A 21,473-nucleotide genomic window follows, 5' to 3' on the forward strand; every position below is an offset into this window, starting at 1 on the left:
AATTACAGCTTCATTGGAAACAATGCACAAATAAAATATTTATATTACATGTAACACTTACCATGATTTTTCTTTGTTCAACACATGTCTCATATTTTCTTGATCGTGTTATTTGCTGTCACTTTTCTTCTTGGTAAACAAGTTCTTGATAATATAATTTATATTATATATATATATATATATATATATATATATATATATATATATATATATATATATATATATATATATATATATATATATGTAACATTTATTATTTTTTAATGCTTCCACAATTTAAAATTGAGATAAATAAGTTTCACGCAATAAATAATAAAATAATCAGTGATTAGAATTTTATGATGGAATTTCATCATTTAAGATTAAAAATGTGAGTCTGGGCCAAGTAAATCTATACGTAAATGTAAGTGATGATGAATGATACTGTATCTACTTTATATCCATAGGCAGAATGTTCTGTGTGTCCGGCTGGATATTTTTGTGCCGGTTCAGACACAGTAACAGGTGGAACTTCTATACCTGTGCCCTGTCCTAGGGGATATTACTGCCCTCCAGGTACTGGCAAAATTACTGTGATTTCAAGATGAGGACACTTGAACCCTCTTTTTACTCTATGCTGTGTATTTTAAACAGGCTCAGAGTCCGGAGTGAGCTTCCCTTGCCCTGTGGGCACTTTTAATGGCCAGTTAGGCCTGTCTAGCAAGGATCAGTGTATCTCCTGCCCCCCTGGTAAATACTGCAGCTCCTCTGGCCTGGACACCCCTACAGGCAACTGTTCTCCAGGGTGAGTGAGCTTATTAGCCAGCTCAACTCAACCAATGTCCCTTTAAATGTCCTGTTGAATAATATAGGCCTGTTTTCTCATGCTAATCTCTCGGATTTTGCAGTTACGTGTGCAATCAGGGTGCCTCGCTCTCAGAGCCAGTTGGAGATTCCACAGGAGGCAGATGCACAGCTGGCTTCTATTGCCCAGCGGGTGCCAGCCGTATGGAGCCCTGTCCTCTGGGCACATTTGGCTCATTAGAAGGTCTTATTCCAGCATATGCATCATAGTTGTACTGTTAAATATGGATGAATGAAACTAACATTTTGGGTGTTTGAATAGGAGCAGCATCAGTAGAGATGTGTCAGTCGTGCACACCAGGACAGTACTGTGCAGAACCTGGGCTGAGTTCACCTTCTGGGCCCTGTAGTCCGGGATACTACTGTATTCAAAGATCACACACCCCTGCGCCTCAGTACTACAACAGCACAGGTCATCTTTTCCAGCTAGTGCAGTGTTTGATCATGGTGATGAATGTAAGCATTGTAATAGTAGTTAATTTCATTTGTGTTTTTTAGTTTGTGAAGAACCTGGGGATCATACGATGGAGGATGTCTTTTCTCCGATTCAGTTAATTGGGGATGTGTGTCCTTCAGGGCACTACTGCCGAATTGGCAGTGCACGACCTGAACCCTGCCCACCAGGTAAAAAAAAAAAAAAAAAAATGTAACCCCCATGTCATTTCAAACCTGTCAAAAAGTCAAAAAGGAGACATTTAGCAGAATGTTCATGCTGCTCTTTTCCAAACAATGCTGTATAATCATAGAAGGATGATGTGTTTTTGAGCTTCAAAATGGATGATCTTCAGTGAATAATGACCTAGATTTTAGTCTGTTCCTCACATAAAACTATGAGATGACGTCAGAGGATTTGAAATATAACTATAAGTACAGTAGGTATTAGTTTTATTGTGCTTTTTTGTTCTTTTAGGAGCTTGAACATACTCTACTGTTCTGAAGTTTGAGATTAGAAGATCCTTTTTAATATAAATTAATGTTATTTAGCAAGGATGCTTTAAACTGATAAAAAATGTCAGTAAAGACATTTATTATGTTGCAAAGGATATCTATTTCAAATAAAATGCTGAAAATTATGTTGTATTCCACAAAAAAAAAAAAAAAAACAAACAAAAAAAAAAAACACCTCCACACTAATAATAATAGGAACTATTTCTTGAGCATCAAATCAGCATATTAGAATGATTTCTGAAAGATCATGTGACACTGAAGACTGGAGTAATGTTGCTGAAAATTCAGCTTTGCCATCACGGGAATAAATGACATTTTAAAATATATTAAAATGCAGTTAGAAAAAAAGTCATTTTAAATTGAAATAATATTTTACAATATTGCTGTTTTTACTTTTTGATCAAATAAATGCAGCCTTGATGAGCAAAAGAGACTTCTTTTAAAAACAAAGTAATTTCAAAAACTCTAGATTTACTCGAGTATCATTCAAAACATCTCTTTTTGCTTCATACATGTTTGAAAGACATGGGGATGAATAATGGCATTATTTAGACATTTAAATTTTACCTTGGGCTAATTTGCAAATCTTGTAATGTTTTAAAGAGACATTACTATTTCACCTCTAGTTTGATTTATAGAAGTGTAACTAGCATTCAGCTGCACAGTACCTTGTAAATGTTTAAAGATAATCTTGTGTCTGTTTCTCATTGCTGTTTAACCAAATGATCTCTGATTGTTCTGTATTACAGGCTCTTTCTTGAGCCAGCGTGGTGCTGTATCTGAGACAGACTGTCATCCATGTACTCCTGGATTCTACTGTCCAGACTGGGGTCAGAGCTCTGCGGCGCTCCGCTGTCCTGAGGGCAGTTTCTGTCCGGCAGGTTCTGTAACAGGACATCAACCCGGTATGATGTAATACTGTCGAGGCAGAAATCCATATTGTCCTCTGGCCATCAGTTAAACTGGGGTACTGGATGTACAGAGCACTGAGCGGGTTTCATAAAAAGAGAGAGATGTTGTCTAGGTCCTTCAGCCATTTATCTTCGTGACTAACCACAGCATCTCTACAGGGTTGCCCTAGTGCTGTCTGAATTATTTAGTACTGTTGCCATGAAATGTCTAGACATTGTCTATTTATATACTGCCAGTCTCTTACCTTTATGATCTGTCTGTTCAGGCTGTCATTGTCCGTCTGGTCACGCGTGTCCGTATGGCAGCATCCAGCCTGCCATCTGTCTGCCTGGTACTTATCAGCCTCTGCCATCCCAGCCAACCTGCAAACCATGCCCACCAGGTAAACATTTAATGGACAAGTCTCTCAAAGCCTCTTAAGGAATGTCTGCGTTGTATTTTACCCCAGAATCATAAAGAATAAAAAATAAGAAAATAAATTCTACTTTCATATTTGTCATTGACTAAAGTTTTTGCATTATTCTTGGGACATACACATTTTACCATACTTTTTAAAAGCTACTGTATCTTGACATTTTACTTCTGCTATTCCCATTATTTTCAGTAATGATTCATTACTGACATTTTTTCATTACAATAAAACCAATACTGTAATACAGTGATTTTAAAACTAAAATAAGCAAATGTATTTTTTTGTTAATTCTTCATGGTTCTAAAAATAGGATTCCTTGAAAATCAAGAAATGTCTGGATCATATTTTTTCCTGAATACATAAAAAAAGAGAAAATAGAAAATTAAGCCTACATCTACATTTGACATTTTACATTCCCTATTCTGACTGCAAATTATTATTTTCATTACTGTTATATAATATTTTCAACATTTATAATATTTGCATTATTAAATGTTAATGGTGCTAAAAAATAATTCTTAATTATTTATTTAGATTTTTGGAGTGAAATATGACCTAGAAATGTGGTCTCCCCAAATTTAAACATATTGCATAAAGTAAATTAAGTCCTTATTTATATTTTGCATTGATGTTATTTTCAGGACAGTTGTTCTATTATTGTCTGAATTTATTATTATTTTTTTTTCATTATAGTGATCCAATTATTTTTTTTTTATTACAATTATTTTCATTTTTGAAAAATCGTAATGGTTTTAATTATTAAACAAGTGAACAGTACTATGCTTTTTCCTCTACTAGGTTTTTACTGTTTGGAGGGTTGCACCAGTCCGCTTCCCTGCCCTGTGGGCACTGCAAGTATGATTGAGGGGTTGCAATCTCAGCTGGATTGCTCTCCGTGTCCTCCCGGATTCTACTGTAACACCAGTGCACTAATCAGCCCCACTGGACCCTGCTCTGCAGGTCAATGCCACAGAAACTCCCATTAGAGCCTGTTCTGCTGCTGTATATCTTAATTTTACATCTCGTTCTCCCTCCATAAAAGGCCATTTCTGTTCGTCTGGAGCCACAGAGCCTTCCCCAGTCTCTCAGATGTATGGAGATATTTGTCCAGCAGGAAATTACTGCCCAAAGCAGAGCAGTGCTCCATTACCCTGTCCTGTCGGATTTATTCTCCAGGACAAAGGAGCCACTTCTTCTAATGACTGCTCCCCTTGCCCTCCAAGCAGATACTGCATTGCACCAGGCTCCTCTCAGCCCTCAGGTTGGCAGATCATAAATGTTACACTGTAAACCACAAAAATCATAATGAGAAATTATGCCAATGTTGTACTTGCCCCTCTGCAGGGTTTTGCGCTCCAGGTCACTATTGCGTCGGCAGCACAGATACTGCCACACCTCAGGCGTCACCCTCTCAGCAGACCTGTTTTTGTGACCTCGTACCTTCAGCTCACCTTCAAATGTACGAGCTTTGCTTTCTGAAGCACAACATTACCTGCTCAATTCACATTTCGGGTAGGCAACTGGTATGGTGCTAAATCATTTATATGGTAACGGATGAGCCTGTTAAAACTGACAGACACTTTTTCAAGGAGATGGTGCTGGAGTCTGGACTGATCTGGATCCCAGACGTGAGTCTGAGGGTTATTCAGAATCACCTCTACAAATCACAGAAACATGCACTGGCTTCAAAGGAGACCTTTGTCCTAAAGGTATACAATGCACACTGCTATATCTGTTATTAAAATATGTCATTAAAAGGGTTGTTCAGCCTTTGCCATAATTCACTCAGATTCAGATTTGTTCTTTATCGGGTTAGGGTTACTCACTCCAATGACATTGCAAACGTGTGACTTTCTTCTGTGGAACACAGAAAGAGATATATAATATATATTTTAAATGTGCTGGATTCCTCTTTTCTATGCAGTTACAATGAATAGGGACTGGAGCTTTCAAGTTTGAAAACAGATGCAAATTTACCACACACCATCATAACATTGTTTATATGACTTATGGGCAATATTCCCAATTTTCTGTAATCATATTGTTTTCTCTGGATGAGCATTTTTATTTTAATTTTTATTTTAATTTTTTACATTTCATTGATTATTTGTTCACAAATCAGACATCTCAATTTCAAAGTGTGGAATTTTCAATATAGTGAACTAATTATCTATATCTGTATAAGATTATGATTATTATGTATTGATTGTTAAAGCTCTATGAATCTCTTCTGCAGGGTCATATTGCCCAGTGGGTTCTTCTCTTCCTCAGCCCTGTGATTCAGGCTCTTATTGTAATCAGACTGGCTTGCACACTCCTGCAGGCCTCTGTTTTGCTGGATTCTTCTGCTCCACTGGCTCCTCAAATCCCAGTGCTATGCTTTGTCCTCCTGGACACTACTGTCCCCAGGGCACACCACTACCCCTGCCCTGTCCACAAGGCACAATAAGGAGTAAGTAAATGACTTGCTACTTATGGCTAATAGGACAAATCATCAGTAAGTGATGATTAAATTATTTAGCAAGGAATTTTATTACTGATTATAGCTTAAAGATACATTTACATTTTGTTTATTTTATAAGCATAGACGCCCCCTCACGCACCCATCCCCTACCCACCTTGGCACCAGCCCTACTCTTGCATTCCTGTCTTTATTGCCTATTAATTTTTTACTTGCCATTTACCAATTAAAACACTGTGGCTGGATAGTTATCAATCACTTTCTTTTAGTATGAGTCACTTAATGGTTTGAATTTTTCTGGAAGCTTTATGGTTCCATTCTTTTAATTCTCACTAGACTCTCCTGGAGGATCCATTGCAGACGATTGCCTTGAATGTCCACCAGGATATTTCTGTGAACAAAGAGGCCTAACCAAGCCCTCTGGTCTGTGTTCTGAGGGCTATTACTGCCCTGGAGGACAGAACACATCCAGACCACCAGAATATGTGTGTGCTGCAGGCCACTTCTGTGGAAGTGTAAGTGGAAATCTCAACTTATTTTATTTTATGACATGAAATAAAGGAACAGCCTTTTTTCTGTATTATTAAAATATTTAGTTTAGCATGTTTTCTCACTTATTAGGTTTTGCCTTACCTGGAAAAAATGACATGAGTAATAAAACATTAAACACACCCTTAAAAGTCATAGAAGTTATATACCAGATAGTGAACAAGGCACTTTTAGTTAGTTTTTAAAGGGTTAGTTCACCCTAGAATGAAAATGTGTCCATCTTCTACTCACCCTCGAAGCATCCTAGATGTATGTGACTTTCTTCTTTCAGAATAATCCAATCCGAGTTATATTAAATATTGTCCTTGCTCTTCCAAGCCTTTCAATGGGAGTAAATGGGAGTTTGTAGTCAACAGTTCAGAAGATGTGAAATAATGTAGACATATCTCTCATACAGCTCCAGGGGGTGAATAAAGGCCCCCTGTAGTGAATCCATGCGTTTTTGATAAATATCCAGATTTCAAACCTAACAAACACTTTTTTTCTCACTTCTGTTGACTGTTGGAAGCCGGAAGATGTGCTGGTGGATGTTGTAGTTCATCAGCGCTGCATGGTTAGTGACAACCGTGGAGAGAGAACAAAACAAAATGCGGGTCATGAATTAGAAGCACAAAACGAGGATTCATAAGGAAAAATGTTGGAGGATTTTGAAATAAGTCAAGAGGAGACTGGTTTTCCTCTGCTAAAAGAAAACGTTGCTCCTACATTTCCCAGAGGCGCACACATGATGCATACATCTTCCATCGTCTGCCTGCACATATTCCGGTTCCCCACAGTCCGCAGATGTTAGAAAAAAAGTGTTTATTATGTTTTAAATCTGGATATTTATATTACAAAAACGCATGGATTCGATACAGGCGGCCTTTATTCACCCCCCAGAGCTGTGTGAGAGATTTTTATTACAGATGCATGCACTTTATTTCACTGTTGGAACTGTTGACAACAAACACCTGCTTACCCCCATTGAAAGGCTTGGAAGAGCAAGGACAATATCTAATATTACTTCGACTTGATTATTCTGGAAGAAGAAAGTCACATTTACCCAGGATGCTTTGAGGGTGAGTAGAAGATGGACAAATTTTCATTCTCGTTGAACTCACCCTTTAAACCATTTGTATAATTGTGCCTTGTACAAGAGATGTCTTTAATGGTTTAATTTTTCATGACTGAAATGTACAGATTTGAGAATAACTCAAATAAATATACTATAAAAGTATAAAAGAATCCAAAGTGAAATGGCATGAATTTAGTGATTTAGATTATTTAGTTAATTTCAATCTAATTCCCTAATATGACATTTTTAATGCATTTAAATCTGTTAATATGTTAAAAGCGAATATAAAGATGACAGTGACTTTCATAAAACATACTCATATTGTTAATGCTCTAACAGGGCAGCATCATAGAGAGGCCATGTTTCCCAGGAAGCTTCCAGCCCAGTCCAGGCCAACATAGATGTGAGGTGTGCCCTGCCCGCTTTTTCTGTCCTGAAAACGGTACAAATGATATTTCAACAAATGAATGGATGAAATATATACATCTGTTCTTTATGCCTTTACATAAGGATGTTTTACTTGTACTAGGTATGACGCACCCACTCCCATGTCAACCTGGATTTTATTGTCCAGTTGGGGCATCTAATCAACATCCATGTCCTCCTGGGAGTTATGGGAACCTTTCGGGATTGGCTGAGCCTTCTGAATGCTCTCAATGTGACCCTGGGACCTATTGTATGGGGTCAGGTATGACGCATGAACAATGATTATATTTTCCCCAGAGAGAACATGCTAATCCTGTTCGGTCTGATATGTGGGGCTGATATTAGTTTGTCTGTCCAGGAAACGTGTCACCAACTGGCTCTTGCAGTGCTGGATTCTTGTGTTTTAGAGGAGCCGTCCTTCCCTCCCCGAATGATAATGAGACTGGAATACCGTGTGCAACTGGGTTTTACTGTCCAGCTGGAAGTTTTGCAGGAATACCTTGTCCCAAGGGCACATTTAGGTATCAATGTTTTTAAAACTCGAACTAAAAAAGAGAAGATTAATTCCATTGCGTTATATTTAAAGAAAACGATTGCAATTAACTAAACATTTTTTCGTAAAAATGTAATTCTATTAACTGCAACTTTTACTAATAAATTAAGTAACTGTTTTGCAGCAATAATCGTCAATTGTCAGACGTAAGTCAATGCCAAAACTGCAGACCAGGGTTTTATTGCTCAGAGCCAGGCCTGACCACAGTCAGTGGACCCTGCTTGCCAGGTTTGAATATCATTTACAGCAGACATTTTTTAGGCTTTAACAGGACTTCTTTAAGCTGAATATTAATATAGCATGGTTTATTCCTACAGGGTTTTTCTGCAGTGAAGGATCTCAGACTTCAGCTCCTGTGTCAGCCGTGTATGGTGATATTTGTCCTCCAGGTCACTATTGTGAAATTGGTAGTGCTGTGCCAACTCCCTGTCCAGTGGGAAGCTGGCGCCCTGATAGTGGGGGAAAGGGCACAGATGATTGCATGCCTTGCCCTGGAGGTACTGTGATACTCCATTCTAGAGATATACTCTCTGCTCCTTTGACATTATAAGGCTCCATTTAAGTGAAATTTCCTTAAGTTAGGAAGTTACTGCCATTTCTAGAAGAGGTCAAATGCAATATTGATTGTATTCATGGGTCTTTTTATGTTTTGTTGTTGTTGTTTGATCGCAGGTCAGTTTCAGGACCAGAAGGGACAGAGTGAGTGTAAACCCTGTCCTCCAGGTTTCCATTGCGTCAACCTCACAAGAGGCTTTATGGGGGTCAGCACTCCTTTGGTCTGTCCTGAAGGGTTTTACTGCCCCAATGAGACCGAGTCTGGAAACCCTGTTCCATGTCCTAAAGGCACATACAGTGATTCTCTTGGCCTCATTTCAGCAGGTGATCTATTCAGTGAGCAATTGAACCTGATTAAATGCATTCTTGTGTTTATATCCTGCTTACTGGGTCTGTTTTTTGTATAAATACAGAGCAGTGCCTGGTGTGCCCCATGGGACATTTCTGCGGTTCGGATGGACTCTCTGAGCCCTCAGGGCCCTGTGCCCCTGGATTCCTCTGTTTTGTGCAGGCCACAGTTCCCAACCCAACTGACAACAGCACTGGCACTTTGTGTCCACCGGGGGCATACTGCCTTCTGGGAACAAGAGCAGGTGCACTTTGGAACAGTGTTATTTTTGTATTATTCATACAGTATTGTACTATTTATTACTATTTTAATTTGTATATTTATGTATTTTTGTTTTGTTTTAGTGATTATGTTATGTGCTTTTGTCATTTTTATTATTTTTTTTGCTTTTCAATATTTGTGTTTAGCTTTCATTCACATTTTAGTTTTAGCAATTTTTGTACAATCAATTTTTATTTCAGTTTAATAATATATGTATATATATATTAACAATAATATATTAACAATATATGTATTTAATTTCAGCTTAATTTGAATGAATTAACCATTCTTAAGGATTTTCTTAAGGATTTTCATAAGGGTATTCAGTTTACTGACCCAGAGACCCCCAAAAAGGCTATCAGACAACCCAAGGAGCCCCAAAAAGATACATATTATAAGATCATTTTATTGAAAACTTCAAATATCATTATTTCATTATATAATCAGATCATTATTTAATGAATTTATCATATAGACAAAGATGCTTTGCATGCCCTTTTTCTCTCATTTGAATAAATTGTTTTCCAGATAAGGGAAGAGTGCATTTTTTTTTCTCAACCTTATCTGATTGGGCATAATGGTTAATTTAATTTGTCAATCCTAATTTAATTTAATTTAATTTAATTTAATTTAATTTAATTTAATTTAATTTAATTTAATTTAATTTAATTTAATTTAATTTAATTTAATTTAATTTACAGTCAAATACACACACGCACTCACACACACACAATTCACAATATTAATATTACACTTTCATACACTTACTATTCACTCACAATACCCACACATTTCCCACAAACCCTATTTTTTATATTCTAGATTTATATTTTTTCATTCAAATGCAAACAATTTTTTTTTTTTTTGAAAGTGATAAGCTTTGTTATCATTTGTGGAAAAGGATTGTTCAAAGACCCCTACTACCATTAAAATACCGCTAAAGCATTGATATTATGCCAGAATTTGAAGCAACCATGAGTCATACTCTATTATTGTCTAATTCTATTGTACTGTGTAGGTGAATGTTCTGCAGGCTACTACTGTGACTGGGGCTCCAGCAGCCCAGAGCAGAGCCTCTGTCCTGCCGGTTTCTATTGCCCCACAGGCACAAACAAGCCCCTGGCCTGCACTACAGGAACTTACAGCTCCGTCATGGGCAACAGTCACCAAGAAAATTGTGAGCCATGTCCATTAGGCTACTACTGTCAGGGTGCGTTATTTATTCTGTCTACAAGAAAACTGGTTTAAACCATCTCTGTGCTCTTATAAATCTATTACAATTGATCCTATTGCAATACAATGCAGGGGAAGCAGTAGCAGAGCCTCTTCCATGTCTGCCGGGGCATTTCTGCCCCACAGGCACATCACAGGGTACTCAGTTCCCCTGCCCTCCAGGAACAATGCAGCCACAGTCTGGGACAGCCAGTATAGATGAATGTCTACAATGTCCTGCAGGTCAGTCTGAAAATACAAAATGACAACAAAATAAAATTATTACATAAAGAGACTGCTGTTCAAAATGTTGTGGGTCAGTAATATTTTGACATAAGTTCTACTTTTATTCAGCAAGGCTGCATTCAGCTGATGAAGAAGAAAAATATTACAGTAAAGACATTCATAGTAAAAGATTTCTATTTCATAAATGCTTTTCTTTTGAGCTTGCATTCATCAAAGAATCGTGTAAAAATGTATCACAGTTTCTTCAAAAATATTAAGCGGGCCAACTATTTTCAACATTGATGATAATAACAACAAATAAGTGTATTAGAAAGCTTTCTGAGGAATCATGTGACTAATTAAAAATTCAGCTTTGCATCACAGGAATAAAATAATTTTCAAAATATATTATGATAGAAAACAGCTATTTTAATTTCTGACAATATTTCATTACTGTATGTTTTATCAAATAAAGGCGGTGAGCATAAGAGCATTCTTTCAAAAACATTTAAAAATGTTATGGATCCCAAACTTTTGAATGGTACTGTATGTTGTGATGATGAGCCAGCCGTGACAATTTATTAACATGTTAGCTTTAGTAATTTTAGTACTTCAGTTTTTCATTTAATACTTATATTTTATTTCAGCTTTATTTAAATTAGCAACACTGTGGAGGATCTGTTTAGCTCATAAGGGTTTTCAACCTTTACAGACCCAGAGCCTTTACATTATATAATCGGATGATTATTTCATTAATTTATCATATCAATATAATTCATCCCCAAAATGTTGAACAGTTTGTATTCACATTTACATATAATTTATGTCATCTGTTTGTCTAGGCATGTTTTGTGCTCGACATGGTCTTTCAGAGCCTACAGGGCGCTGCCAGGATGGATTTCACTGCCCTTCGGGTGCCACAAGTCCCAACGGCACTGGAAACGTGGTATATTTCATCAATTCTGTTTCTTAAAAAAGACACCATGTGTTCACAAAGGGTTAAACTCATTTACAGAGTGTGATTTGCAGATTGAATCTACAGGCAACAGCATGTGCCCGCCTGGCCATTATTGCCCAACTGGTATCGGGTCTCCCCTCCCATGCCCCGCTGGAACATTCTCCAGCTCCCCAGGGTTGAGTGGGGCGGAGCAGTGCCAGCCGTGTCCTCCTGGGTACTTCTGTGAGCAGACTGCTATGGTCTATCCATCAGAAGCAGCTCTCTGTGATGCTGGGTAATTATATCTATGCTTTTCAGTAGCTAAACAGTCATCTGACAACGGTACACCTACACCCATTTGAGTTGAGCCAACCTGGTGCACTCATGCATTGCTAATGGATCTTAGTGGCACGATTTTAGATGTAAAAGATTTATTGTCCATTACTGAGTAGTGCTGAAACTATTATTGATTTTCTCCATTACTGCAATGTTATGTAAAGTGCAAATGAGTGAGGAAAGATAACTTATTAAAATGAGTCTGTGGATCCAGTTTCTATCCATTTGTGGCTGGGTTTGAAAACAGATACAGTGGAGTGGCAGTGAAGTGCTTTTGCGATTGGCTTGTTGAAGAGATTTATTCTTCAGGCATCTAAAACCATACTTTTGAAATATAGTTTATGACAGGTTTATTTCTCCCTCACAGGTATGTGTGTATCAATGGCAGTCGTAGTGCTCGACCGGTAGATGGACTGCAGGGTTATATTTGTCCAAGCGGACACAGTTGCCCCATTGGTACTCCATTGGAAGTGCCTTGTGAGCCCGGCACATACAGCAGTGCTCCTGGTGCCGTCCACTGTCTCTCATGTCCAGCTGGCACTATGTGTCCTTCCCCTGGCACACAGGAGCCATCCCCATGTCCCATGGGTGAGTCCAGCCCTGTGCTGAGATTATTATGATGGCTCATAAATAATTGCAAATCCTTTTTCCCCCATCATACAATGCAATTTAAAAGTTTGCAGTCAGTAAGATTTATTTTATGGTTTTGATCAGTATAAGCAGTAAAACTGTTTTCTGTTTTAATATATTTTAAAATGTAATTTATTCCTGTGATGCTCATTTTTTTCAGCAGCCATTACTCAAGTCTTCAGTGTCATAGGATCTTTTAGAAATAATATGCTGATTTGCTGCTAAAGAAACGTTGCTTCTGAACCGTGATACATTATCATGAAACATTATTGTCGGGATCATTTGATGAATAGAAATTATAAAAAATTATATTTATATATAATTATAAATATTTTTACTGTCACTTTTTATAAATTTTACAGAACATGTCCTTTCCAATAAATATGATGCAGAAAAAAAATTAAAAAAATAAAAAAATAATCTGAATTAATTTGTAAAAAAAAAAAGACTGCATCCAAACCATTGAAAAGTAGTGTACTGTATATACTGTCAAGCTGGCTAACAATCTGCCATACATCCTGTGTTGCATCAGGTCATTTTTGCCCTGTTGGCACTCCTGAAGCTGTACCCTGTCCTGTGGGCACACTAGGACAGGTTACCAGGGCTCAGTCGGAGGCTGTCTGTGTGCCCTGCCCTACCGGCCTCTACTGTAGTTCACCTGGAACATCACAACCACAGGGTCTGATATCATCCCACACATTTTATAAGAGCACAGGTTTTAGTCTGTGACTGTATCATATGGACTTATTGTTGTTTTATTTGTAGGCCAGTGCCAGCAGGGTTATTTCTGCCAAGGAGGGTCTCCAAATCCTGCTCCTCTGAATACAACTGGCTATCTGAGGAATGGCCCCTGTCCGCAGGGTCACTTTTGCCCTTCTGGAACCCTAATGCCTCTGCCTTGCCCAGCAGGCAGCATTCGTAACCTCACAGGTGTGTACAGACCCACACATTAATCTATAAAACATTTAGAGCTTCTAAGGAAAAACAATAAAGCAGTTCAAAAGGGCAGTTATTATACACAACCAAAAACAACAAGAGAAGCATATGAATGATTTACCAGGGATAGAGCATCAAAATAAATGAGCTATCAAATCCAATAAGCTGTGTTGCTTAAACTCACTGGTGCATAAATAATATTGCACAGATTCTGCTTTAGTTATTCTTATAAATTCACTCTAGCATTATAATTCACATGCTTGTAAATATTCCCCTTTCCATTTTCTCTGGAACCTTTTGCACATTAATATTTTACCATTTATTTTACCATTATGTTTTTACTAACATGCAGTGTTTTGAGTTCATAATATTGATCTGCCCACAGGGGGTTACTCCATAGAAAGCTGTCTTCCCTGCCCAGCAGGACATTACTGTGCTAGCGAAGGCCTGGATGCTCCAACTGGACCCTGTGCTGCAGGCTTTTACTGCCCTGTAGACTTTTCCTCCACCACCCCACATGCCTTCCTCTGCCCCAAGGTCAGTTCTGCCTCCTTCACACCCTTATATTGCTTTTTAATCTATGCCTAGCAACCTGACTGACAGGTTTTGCTCTCTCAGGGTCATTACTGTCCCTTGGGCTCAACCCTGGCCTTGCCCTGCCCAACGGGACAGTACCAGCCGAATCCGGGTTCGGACAACTGCATCCCTTGCCGTCCAGGCTATTACTGTGAGGAGGCAATTATCGGAGACCCCCGGCCTTGTCCGCCGCACTCCTACTGCCCTGCAGGTAACCCATGCTGCTGTAATTATCTATATTGTGTCTGTGGTTTCTTTAGTACACACACATTATCTGATTCTGCTTGTAATTGCAGCAACAATGGTTCCTCAGCCATGTCCCAATGGCACATACACCCCACTTGAGGTCGGGGGTTTGCAGGAGGAGAGAGAGTGTTTGCCATGTCCACCAGGAAAGTTCTGCAAGTATGTTTACAGATCTTATAAGAGTGTTTCTTCAACCATGGACCCTTATGACCTTGTAGACTTTTAGAAAATAAACAAACTCTACACGCTCTCTCTTATTTTATTATTTATTTGTATGCTTCTATTCAGATGTTTGGGTCAGTAAGATTTTTTTATGTCTTTGAACGAAGTCGCTTATTCTCACCAAGGCTGCATTTATGTGGGAAAAAAACACTAAAACTTTAATATTTATTACAATTTAAAATACCTGTTATAATATGTTTTAAAATGTAATTTATTCCTGTGATGGCAAAGATGAGTTCCCTTTCTGTTGTTCACATAGACGGTATGTCGAGTGAACAACACTAGGGTTCACTCTTGGGAGCCCAAACACTTCTGACATCTTTGAGAAAAGGCCAATGAAATAGGTTTTGCAGAACTTGCATGGCTGGTCATGCCCCGGACATCTGGGTAAAAATAGTTCAGCAGCATCTGCTCACTCGTTCTGTTTTTCTTTGCCGAATGCAGCTTGTTTCACCTCTCGATTCCTTGTTATTGGATCTAAGACGCGGTCATCGGTCCCAACTCATACACAGATAAGTGTTGTGAGAGTTCCCCAACAGATCCCTATCGGACAACACAGAGATGGTTGCATACATCAACCACCAGGGTGGTGTTTGCTCCCATCGCATGCAAAAACTCACCCGCAGTCTTTTAATTTGGAGCAAGCACAAACTCAGGTCTCTGCATGCTGCTCATTTCCAGCGTGTAGTGGATCTCCTGTCGTGACATGTCTCACTCAAAGTCAGGGAAGACAGGGAACAACTCCTGCTTATGGTCCCTTATTGGCCCAACAGAACCTGGTTCATGGTGCTTGTGCTCATGGCATCAGTTCCTCCCTGGCGAATTTCCCTGAGGAAGGACCTTCATGTTTGGTCCCTGGAAGTAAAGGAGGAACTAAGAGACCTTTCACCAGCTGTGGTGAATACCATTACTCAGGCCATATCCCTTCAGACTCCCTTCAGTCAGTTGAGTTCAGTGCCCTCTCCATGAAGACAACCCTGACTGCGCTCACTTCTGTCAAGAGGGTGGGGGATTTCCAAGCCCTATTTGTTAATGAATAAAGCCTGGAGTTCGGGCCGGCAGACTCTCATGTTGTCCTGAGACCCTGGCCTGGATATGTGCCCAGGGCTCCCACCACTCCTTTCAGGGACCAGGTGGTAACATTACAAGCTATCCCCTTCCAAGAAGGGGACCCCGACCTGTCTCTGTTGTGCCCAGTGCAAGCCCTATGCACATACTTATATCGCACTCAGTGTTTCAGGAGCTCTGAACAGCTCTTTATCTGCTTCGGAGGACTGCAGAAGGGGAATGCTCTCAGAGAGACAGTCCTCCACACAGAGTATCTCCCACTGGATTGTGAATCTGAACGGCCTATCAAACCAGAGGCCTACCTTGCCCACTGGGACTGAGGGCTCACTCTACCAGGGGCATGGCTGCATCAGCAGCCCTGGTGAACTGGGCCTCTCTAGCGAATATCTGTAGAGCTGCAGGTTGGGCTATGCCTAATACATTTGCTAGATTTTATAATCTGCGAATTAAACTCTGGACTACCCTTCCATCACTTTACTTAGCAAAGTTCGATGGAGGATCTTGCTATTAGAACTCATTATGAGGTAGGTTTCCAATTGAACTCTTGTATTGGGTTAGTGCTTCACATGTATCTTGAGGCTCCATTTGTGTATTTTCCACTGTATTGCCGTTGAGGCCCTTAAATGTCACATTTTGTTGATAGGTTCTGGGTTTTGGTAGATCTGCCTATTGCACGGTGCCTATTTATACCGGGATGTCCGGGACGTGGCCAGCCATGCAAATTCTGCACACCCAATTTCATTGGCCTTTTCTCAAAGATGTCAGAGGGGTTTGAGCTCCCAAGAGCGTCCCCTAGTGTTGTACACTCGACACAACAACACTCAACACAATGTCTCAATTACCAAAATTGCATTGTTACCAAAACTGAGAAGTTTTCAGCATCATTATTCCAATCTTCAGTGTCACATGATCCTTCAGAAATCATCTAGTATGCTGATTTGATGCTTAAGAAACATTTCTTGGTATTATCAATGTTGAAAACATTTGTAATCAATTGTGCTGGTTTATAATATTTGTGGAAAATGTAATTTTACATTGTAAGCTTACATTTTTATTTGAAATTTTTGTAACATAATAAATAGTTTTTTTAATGCATCCCCCTTAATAAAAGTATGAATAATACTTAAAAAATAATGCTTTAAAAAACTTTTGTATAGTATTTTTAATCATGAAAACCCTTTGTCACTGTATGTGATAATGTTGTATGGATTTAAAAACAACAGCATTTCTTTGAAATAGATTTTGTATATCATTATGCTTTGGCAGTGTACTTTTTTTTCTGAAAATAATGACAATTCAGTTATTGGGTTTTTGTGTTTGATTATTATTATTCAGGGCTGGACAGGTGAAAGGCCAGTGCGCTGCTGGATTCTTGTGCATCTCTGGCAGTTCAGAATATACTCCTCAGGCCACCTTTCAGCTCAACAGAGACCAGTGTGAGTGGGGAGCACAGTGTGCTGGACTGTGTCCTGCTGGTACGTTATTCATCTTCCTATAAACTTATCCATGAATCCAGAGAAGAGAGCCTTGATACATTAATAAAGTGATCAAGGATCTGTTTTATATGATCCAAATATCAAGAGATGTTCACACTGTCACAGAGTGTGTTTACTCCTGCTCCTGTCTTTGGACAGGCTTTTATTGCCCTGTAGGCACAGAGGAACCTTTATCTTGTCCTGCCAACACTTTAAGAGAAACCCCTGGAGCAAGTACTATACGTGACTGTCTGCCTTGTCCTCCAAGACACTGGTGCCAAGAGGGTACGTCAGTTGCTATACTGGAATTTACATGTGTTGTGTGTAAATATTATGTCCAATTGTTCAATTAATTACTGACAAATGTCCATGTAGTAATTGTATACAGTACTTACTATAGTAGCTTGTTACATCCATCTGAATTAAAAAATTAAGCATTATTTTGCTTTCTGTCTTCTTACAGGTGATCCCATTCCACGCATGTGTCCACCAGGCTATTACTGTGATGGCATAGTTGATTATGAGTCTGAGGGGCGGCCGGGGCCTAGAAAATGTCCCCTGTTTACATACAGGCCCATGTCTGGTGCAGGAAGCAAAGGAGACTGTCTTACCTGCCCCCCTGGCACTTTTTGTAACTCCACAGGTCTGACATGGCATGTTGAACATACCAATAGTACAGGTGCATCTCAATAAATTAGAATGTCGTGGAAAAGTTAATTCATTTCATTAATTCAACTCAAATTGGGAAACTCATGTATTAAATGAAAAGCTGGCTGTTCACAGAGTGCTGTATCCAAGCATGTTAACAGAAAGTTGAGTGTAGGGTAAAAGTGTGGAAGAAATAGATGCTCAACCAACCGAGAGAACCACAGCCTTATGAGGATTGTCAAGCAAAATCGATTCAAGAATTTGAGTGAACTTTACAAGGAATGGACTGAGGCTGGGGTTAAGGCATACAGATGTGTCAAGCAATTTGGCTACAGTTGTCATATTCCTCTTGTTAAGCCACTCCTGAACCACAGACAACTTCAGAGGCATCCTACCTGGGCTAAGAGAAAAAGAACTGGACTGTTGCCCAGTGGTCCAAAGTCCTCTTTTCAGACGAGAGCAAGTTTTGGATTTTATTTAGAAATCAAGTTCCTAGAGTCTGGAGGAAGGGTGGAGAAGCTCATAGCTCAAGTTGCTTGAAGTCCATTGTTAAATCTACATAGTCTGTGATGATTTGGGGTGCAATATCATCTGCTGGTGTTGGTCCATTATGTTTTTTGAAAACCAAAGTCACTGCACCCATTTACCAAGAGCTTTTGGAGAACTTCGTGCTTCCTTCTGCTGACCAGCTTTTTAAAAATGCTAATTTTATTTTCCAGCAAGATTTGCCACCTGCCCACACTGCTAAAAAACAAAAACAAATGTTGGTTAAAAATAAAACCATGGTGTTTGTGTGCTTGACTGGCCAGCAAACTCACCAGACCTGAACCCATAGAGAATCTAGAGAATCAATTCACTAAAATGTTTTTTTTTAAGTATTTTAATTTGTTGAGAATTGGTGTGTTTTTGTTAAATGTGATCCAAAATAATCACAATTAAAAGAACCAAAGACTTAAACTACTTCAGTCTGTGGGCATTGAATTTATTTAATGAGATTCACAATTTGATTGGAATTACTTTAATGAACTTTTCCACAACATGCATCTGTAGATATAAAATCATAAATTTATGTACAGTAAAAAAGTTCTGGTCAGTAAAAACAAAAATCTGCATTAAATTTATCAAAAGACAATAAGGACTTATAAATTGTTTCAGAGGTTTACTAATTCAAATAAATTCTGTTCTTCTGAACTTTGCATCAATTGAAAATGCATCAATTTGACAAAAATTGGCAGTTTTTAACTGTTTTCAGCAATGATAATGAGAAATGTTCCTTGAGCATCAAATCAGCATATTAGAATGATTTCATATGACAATAAATACTGGAGAAATGGCTGCTTAAAAGCATTACATCACAAGAAAAAAATAAATTTTAAATTATTTTAAAATGCAAAACATCACAGTGATATTTAACAACATCATTGCTTTCACTGTATTATTGATCAAATAAAAGCATCCTTGGTGAGCATAAGAGACTTCTTTCAAAACTATATATAACATACTATAGATCATCATATACTTGCTTCATTTCTTGGACAGAATGATGATTTAAATTCATTTACATCTTTGTGTTCCTGTCATCAGTACATTTTGTTATTATATCCATCTACCTAGGGCTCACTGATTTCTCAAGCTTCCTTTGTCCACCGGGTCATTGGTGCAGTGGGACAGGTTTCCCCGTGCCCTGCCCTGCAGGCACCATGAGGGCACAGGCAGGGGCAGCTGCTGTCAGTCAGTGTGAGCCTTGCCCTCCTGGTACCTTCTGCCCACACCCTCGCACCATGGGCCAGCCTAATACAGCAGGCATCCCATGCCGAGCTTCTTACGAATGTCCTGCAGGTAGGTGTGATTTCTACATTATTGATATTTACAAATGCACTAAAAGGTGTATAAATGTCCCTTATTATAACCGTGAAGTGTAATAAAGTGATCAATCATACAGGGTCAGTCGCAGAGACCCCTTGCAGAGCTGGTTCATACTGTAGACCCCAGACAGGAGATCCCACACCGTGTCCTGCAGGATACTACTGTCCTGAAGGATCTCGAACCTACAGCTCTCCACAGCAAGTGTAAGCACCAGCCTACTAGGGATGTATAATATATTGCAATTAGAGGTTTTTCTATATTAATTGTGATATTCCTTTCCCTCTATTTTTCCTTTTCCTTTCATACACTACTAACTAATACTAATTTAAATCTAAATATAATTTAGGAAATTATTTTTGCAGATGTACTTTTCCACATTACTGCCCAGCCAACAGCTCTACCATGCTGTCCTGTCCGGATGGCTGGATGCCTCTGAACACCAGCGGTTTGAGGAAGTCTCAGGAGAGCAGTTGTTTGCTGTGTGGGGCCGGCACCTATCGGCCCAGTCACTCCCCTCCACTCCAGTGCCTCCTCTGTCCTCCAGGACATCACTGTCCGGCGGGTCAGCACTGAAGAGCTCCCATAATGAAAACAATAGCAGTGCTGATTGATTGTGTTTAATATTTTAATGATCTGTTTACTAGGCTCACACCATTATAGTAATCAGCCCTGTCCAGTTGGGTACTTTTGTCCACAAGGCAGCTCCGATCCTGTTCCCTGCCCGCCTGGCTCATATGGAAACTGTACTAGTGCCGAATCACTTTTGGAATGTCACAAATGCCCACCAGGGACCTTCAATCACTTGCAAGCCCAGAGAGCCTGTTTCCCCTGTGGGAGTTCGTCCACCTCAGATACAGGTAAGAGTGTGTTTTAAGACACTTTTCTTTATCCTTAGCAGCCATTTATACATAATATGTTTTTGTCTTTAAAGATGCAAGAAGCAGGCAGTGCTGGGTAATATCATATTAGGAGCCAGATTTACTAAACAGGGCAAATTAGCGTAAGAACGCAATTCCATAAAAGCACCAATGGGAGGGGAACATTTTGCAGGTGGTTTACTAACAATGCACACATTAAAGAGCACAGACGCAGCCAGATCATTTCCATAATGGCCAGCGCAATATACCAAGAGCAATGCAAATTAACACCTGCTTTAAGACATGCTTTCATGGGCTTTAAATAGTGGCGAGTGCAAATGTTGCGTGATTAATTTTAATACTCTCCTCCCATAGATTTAGTGTATTCAGTAAGGTCAGGTGCAAAAAATAACTATGTTTACGCCTTTTCAGCACTAATTCTTAACTGACTATCTTTAGTTAATCATGACAGTACTATATTAATGCCAAAAGATGGTTTGCGCTGGTGCAAACTGTTAGTAAATCTAACTGTGTATGTCTTCTGGATTACGCAACCAGATTCCAAAAATAAAATACTTTAGATTATATTCATTTTTCACTACTAACTATTTTTATTGATTACATGATAACGAAATCAATGACCCTTTATACTCTTAAAAACAAACCATAGAATGTAATGTATCTATTTTGTTTCTTTTCATAGGGGCGTCCTCTTGTACCTGCATAGGCAAAAACCGTGCGTTCCAGCAATCAGATGGGTCGTGCTTGTGTAAGACCGGTTTTGTCTTTTACAATGAATTAGACTTCAAAAGCTCTACCGCAGACAGCGAACTGGACTGTCAGCCTGAGGTGAGATGTGTGCACTGAAGAAAAGCTCTGTGTTTCTTCAGTTTATTTGTTTGATAAGACAGTAAGG

General features: G+C 39.0%; 1 protein-coding gene across 1 annotated transcript; it reads left to right on the forward strand.

Annotated features, from left to right (window-relative positions):
• The first annotated feature begins 451 nt into the window (after nt 1-451).
• LOC127973052 (multiple epidermal growth factor-like domains protein 6) lies at nt 452-21,424 on the forward strand. Its single transcript, XM_052577086.1, has 29 exons — nt 452-497; nt 634-784; nt 888-1,027; nt 2,541-2,677; nt 2,969-3,085; nt 4,460-4,574; nt 5,352-5,567; nt 5,913-6,091; nt 7,519-7,621; nt 8,476-8,655; nt 8,831-9,037; nt 9,127-9,306; nt 10,342-10,533; nt 10,629-10,778; nt 11,803-11,992; nt 12,401-12,621; nt 13,196-13,342; nt 13,429-13,593; nt 13,985-14,136; nt 14,218-14,386; nt 14,472-14,580; nt 17,047-17,186; nt 17,346-17,471; nt 17,650-17,829; nt 19,449-19,673; nt 19,777-19,903; nt 20,063-20,262; nt 20,345-20,557; nt 21,261-21,424. The coding sequence occupies exons 1-29, from the start codon at nt 452-454 to the stop codon at nt 21,422-21,424; spliced, it is 4,641 nt and encodes a 1,546-aa protein (XP_052433046.1).
• The last annotated feature ends 49 nt before the right edge of the window (nt 21,425-21,473 follow it).

This window comes from Carassius gibelio, chromosome B15 (assembly GCF_023724105.1).
Source record: "Carassius gibelio isolate Cgi1373 ecotype wild population from Czech Republic chromosome B15, carGib1.2-hapl.c, whole genome shotgun sequence".
NCBI classification, from domain to species: Eukaryota; Metazoa; Chordata; class Actinopteri; order Cypriniformes; family Cyprinidae; genus Carassius; species Carassius gibelio.

Excerpts from the sequence above, each read along its gene's own strand:
- LOC127973052 (XM_052577086.1), top strand. The coding sequence starts at position 452 with ATGTTCTGTGTGTCCGGCTGGATATTTTTGTGCCGGTTCAGACACA. Across the intron at positions 4,575-5,351 it reads CCTTCAGCTCACCTTCAAAT|GGTCATATTGCCCAGTGGGT; the intron begins GTACGAGCTTTG and ends TCTCTTCTGCAG. Across the intron at positions 17,187-17,345 it reads TGCTGGACTGTGTCCTGCTG|GCTTTTATTGCCCTGTAGGC; the intron begins GTACGTTATTCA and ends GTCTTTGGACAG.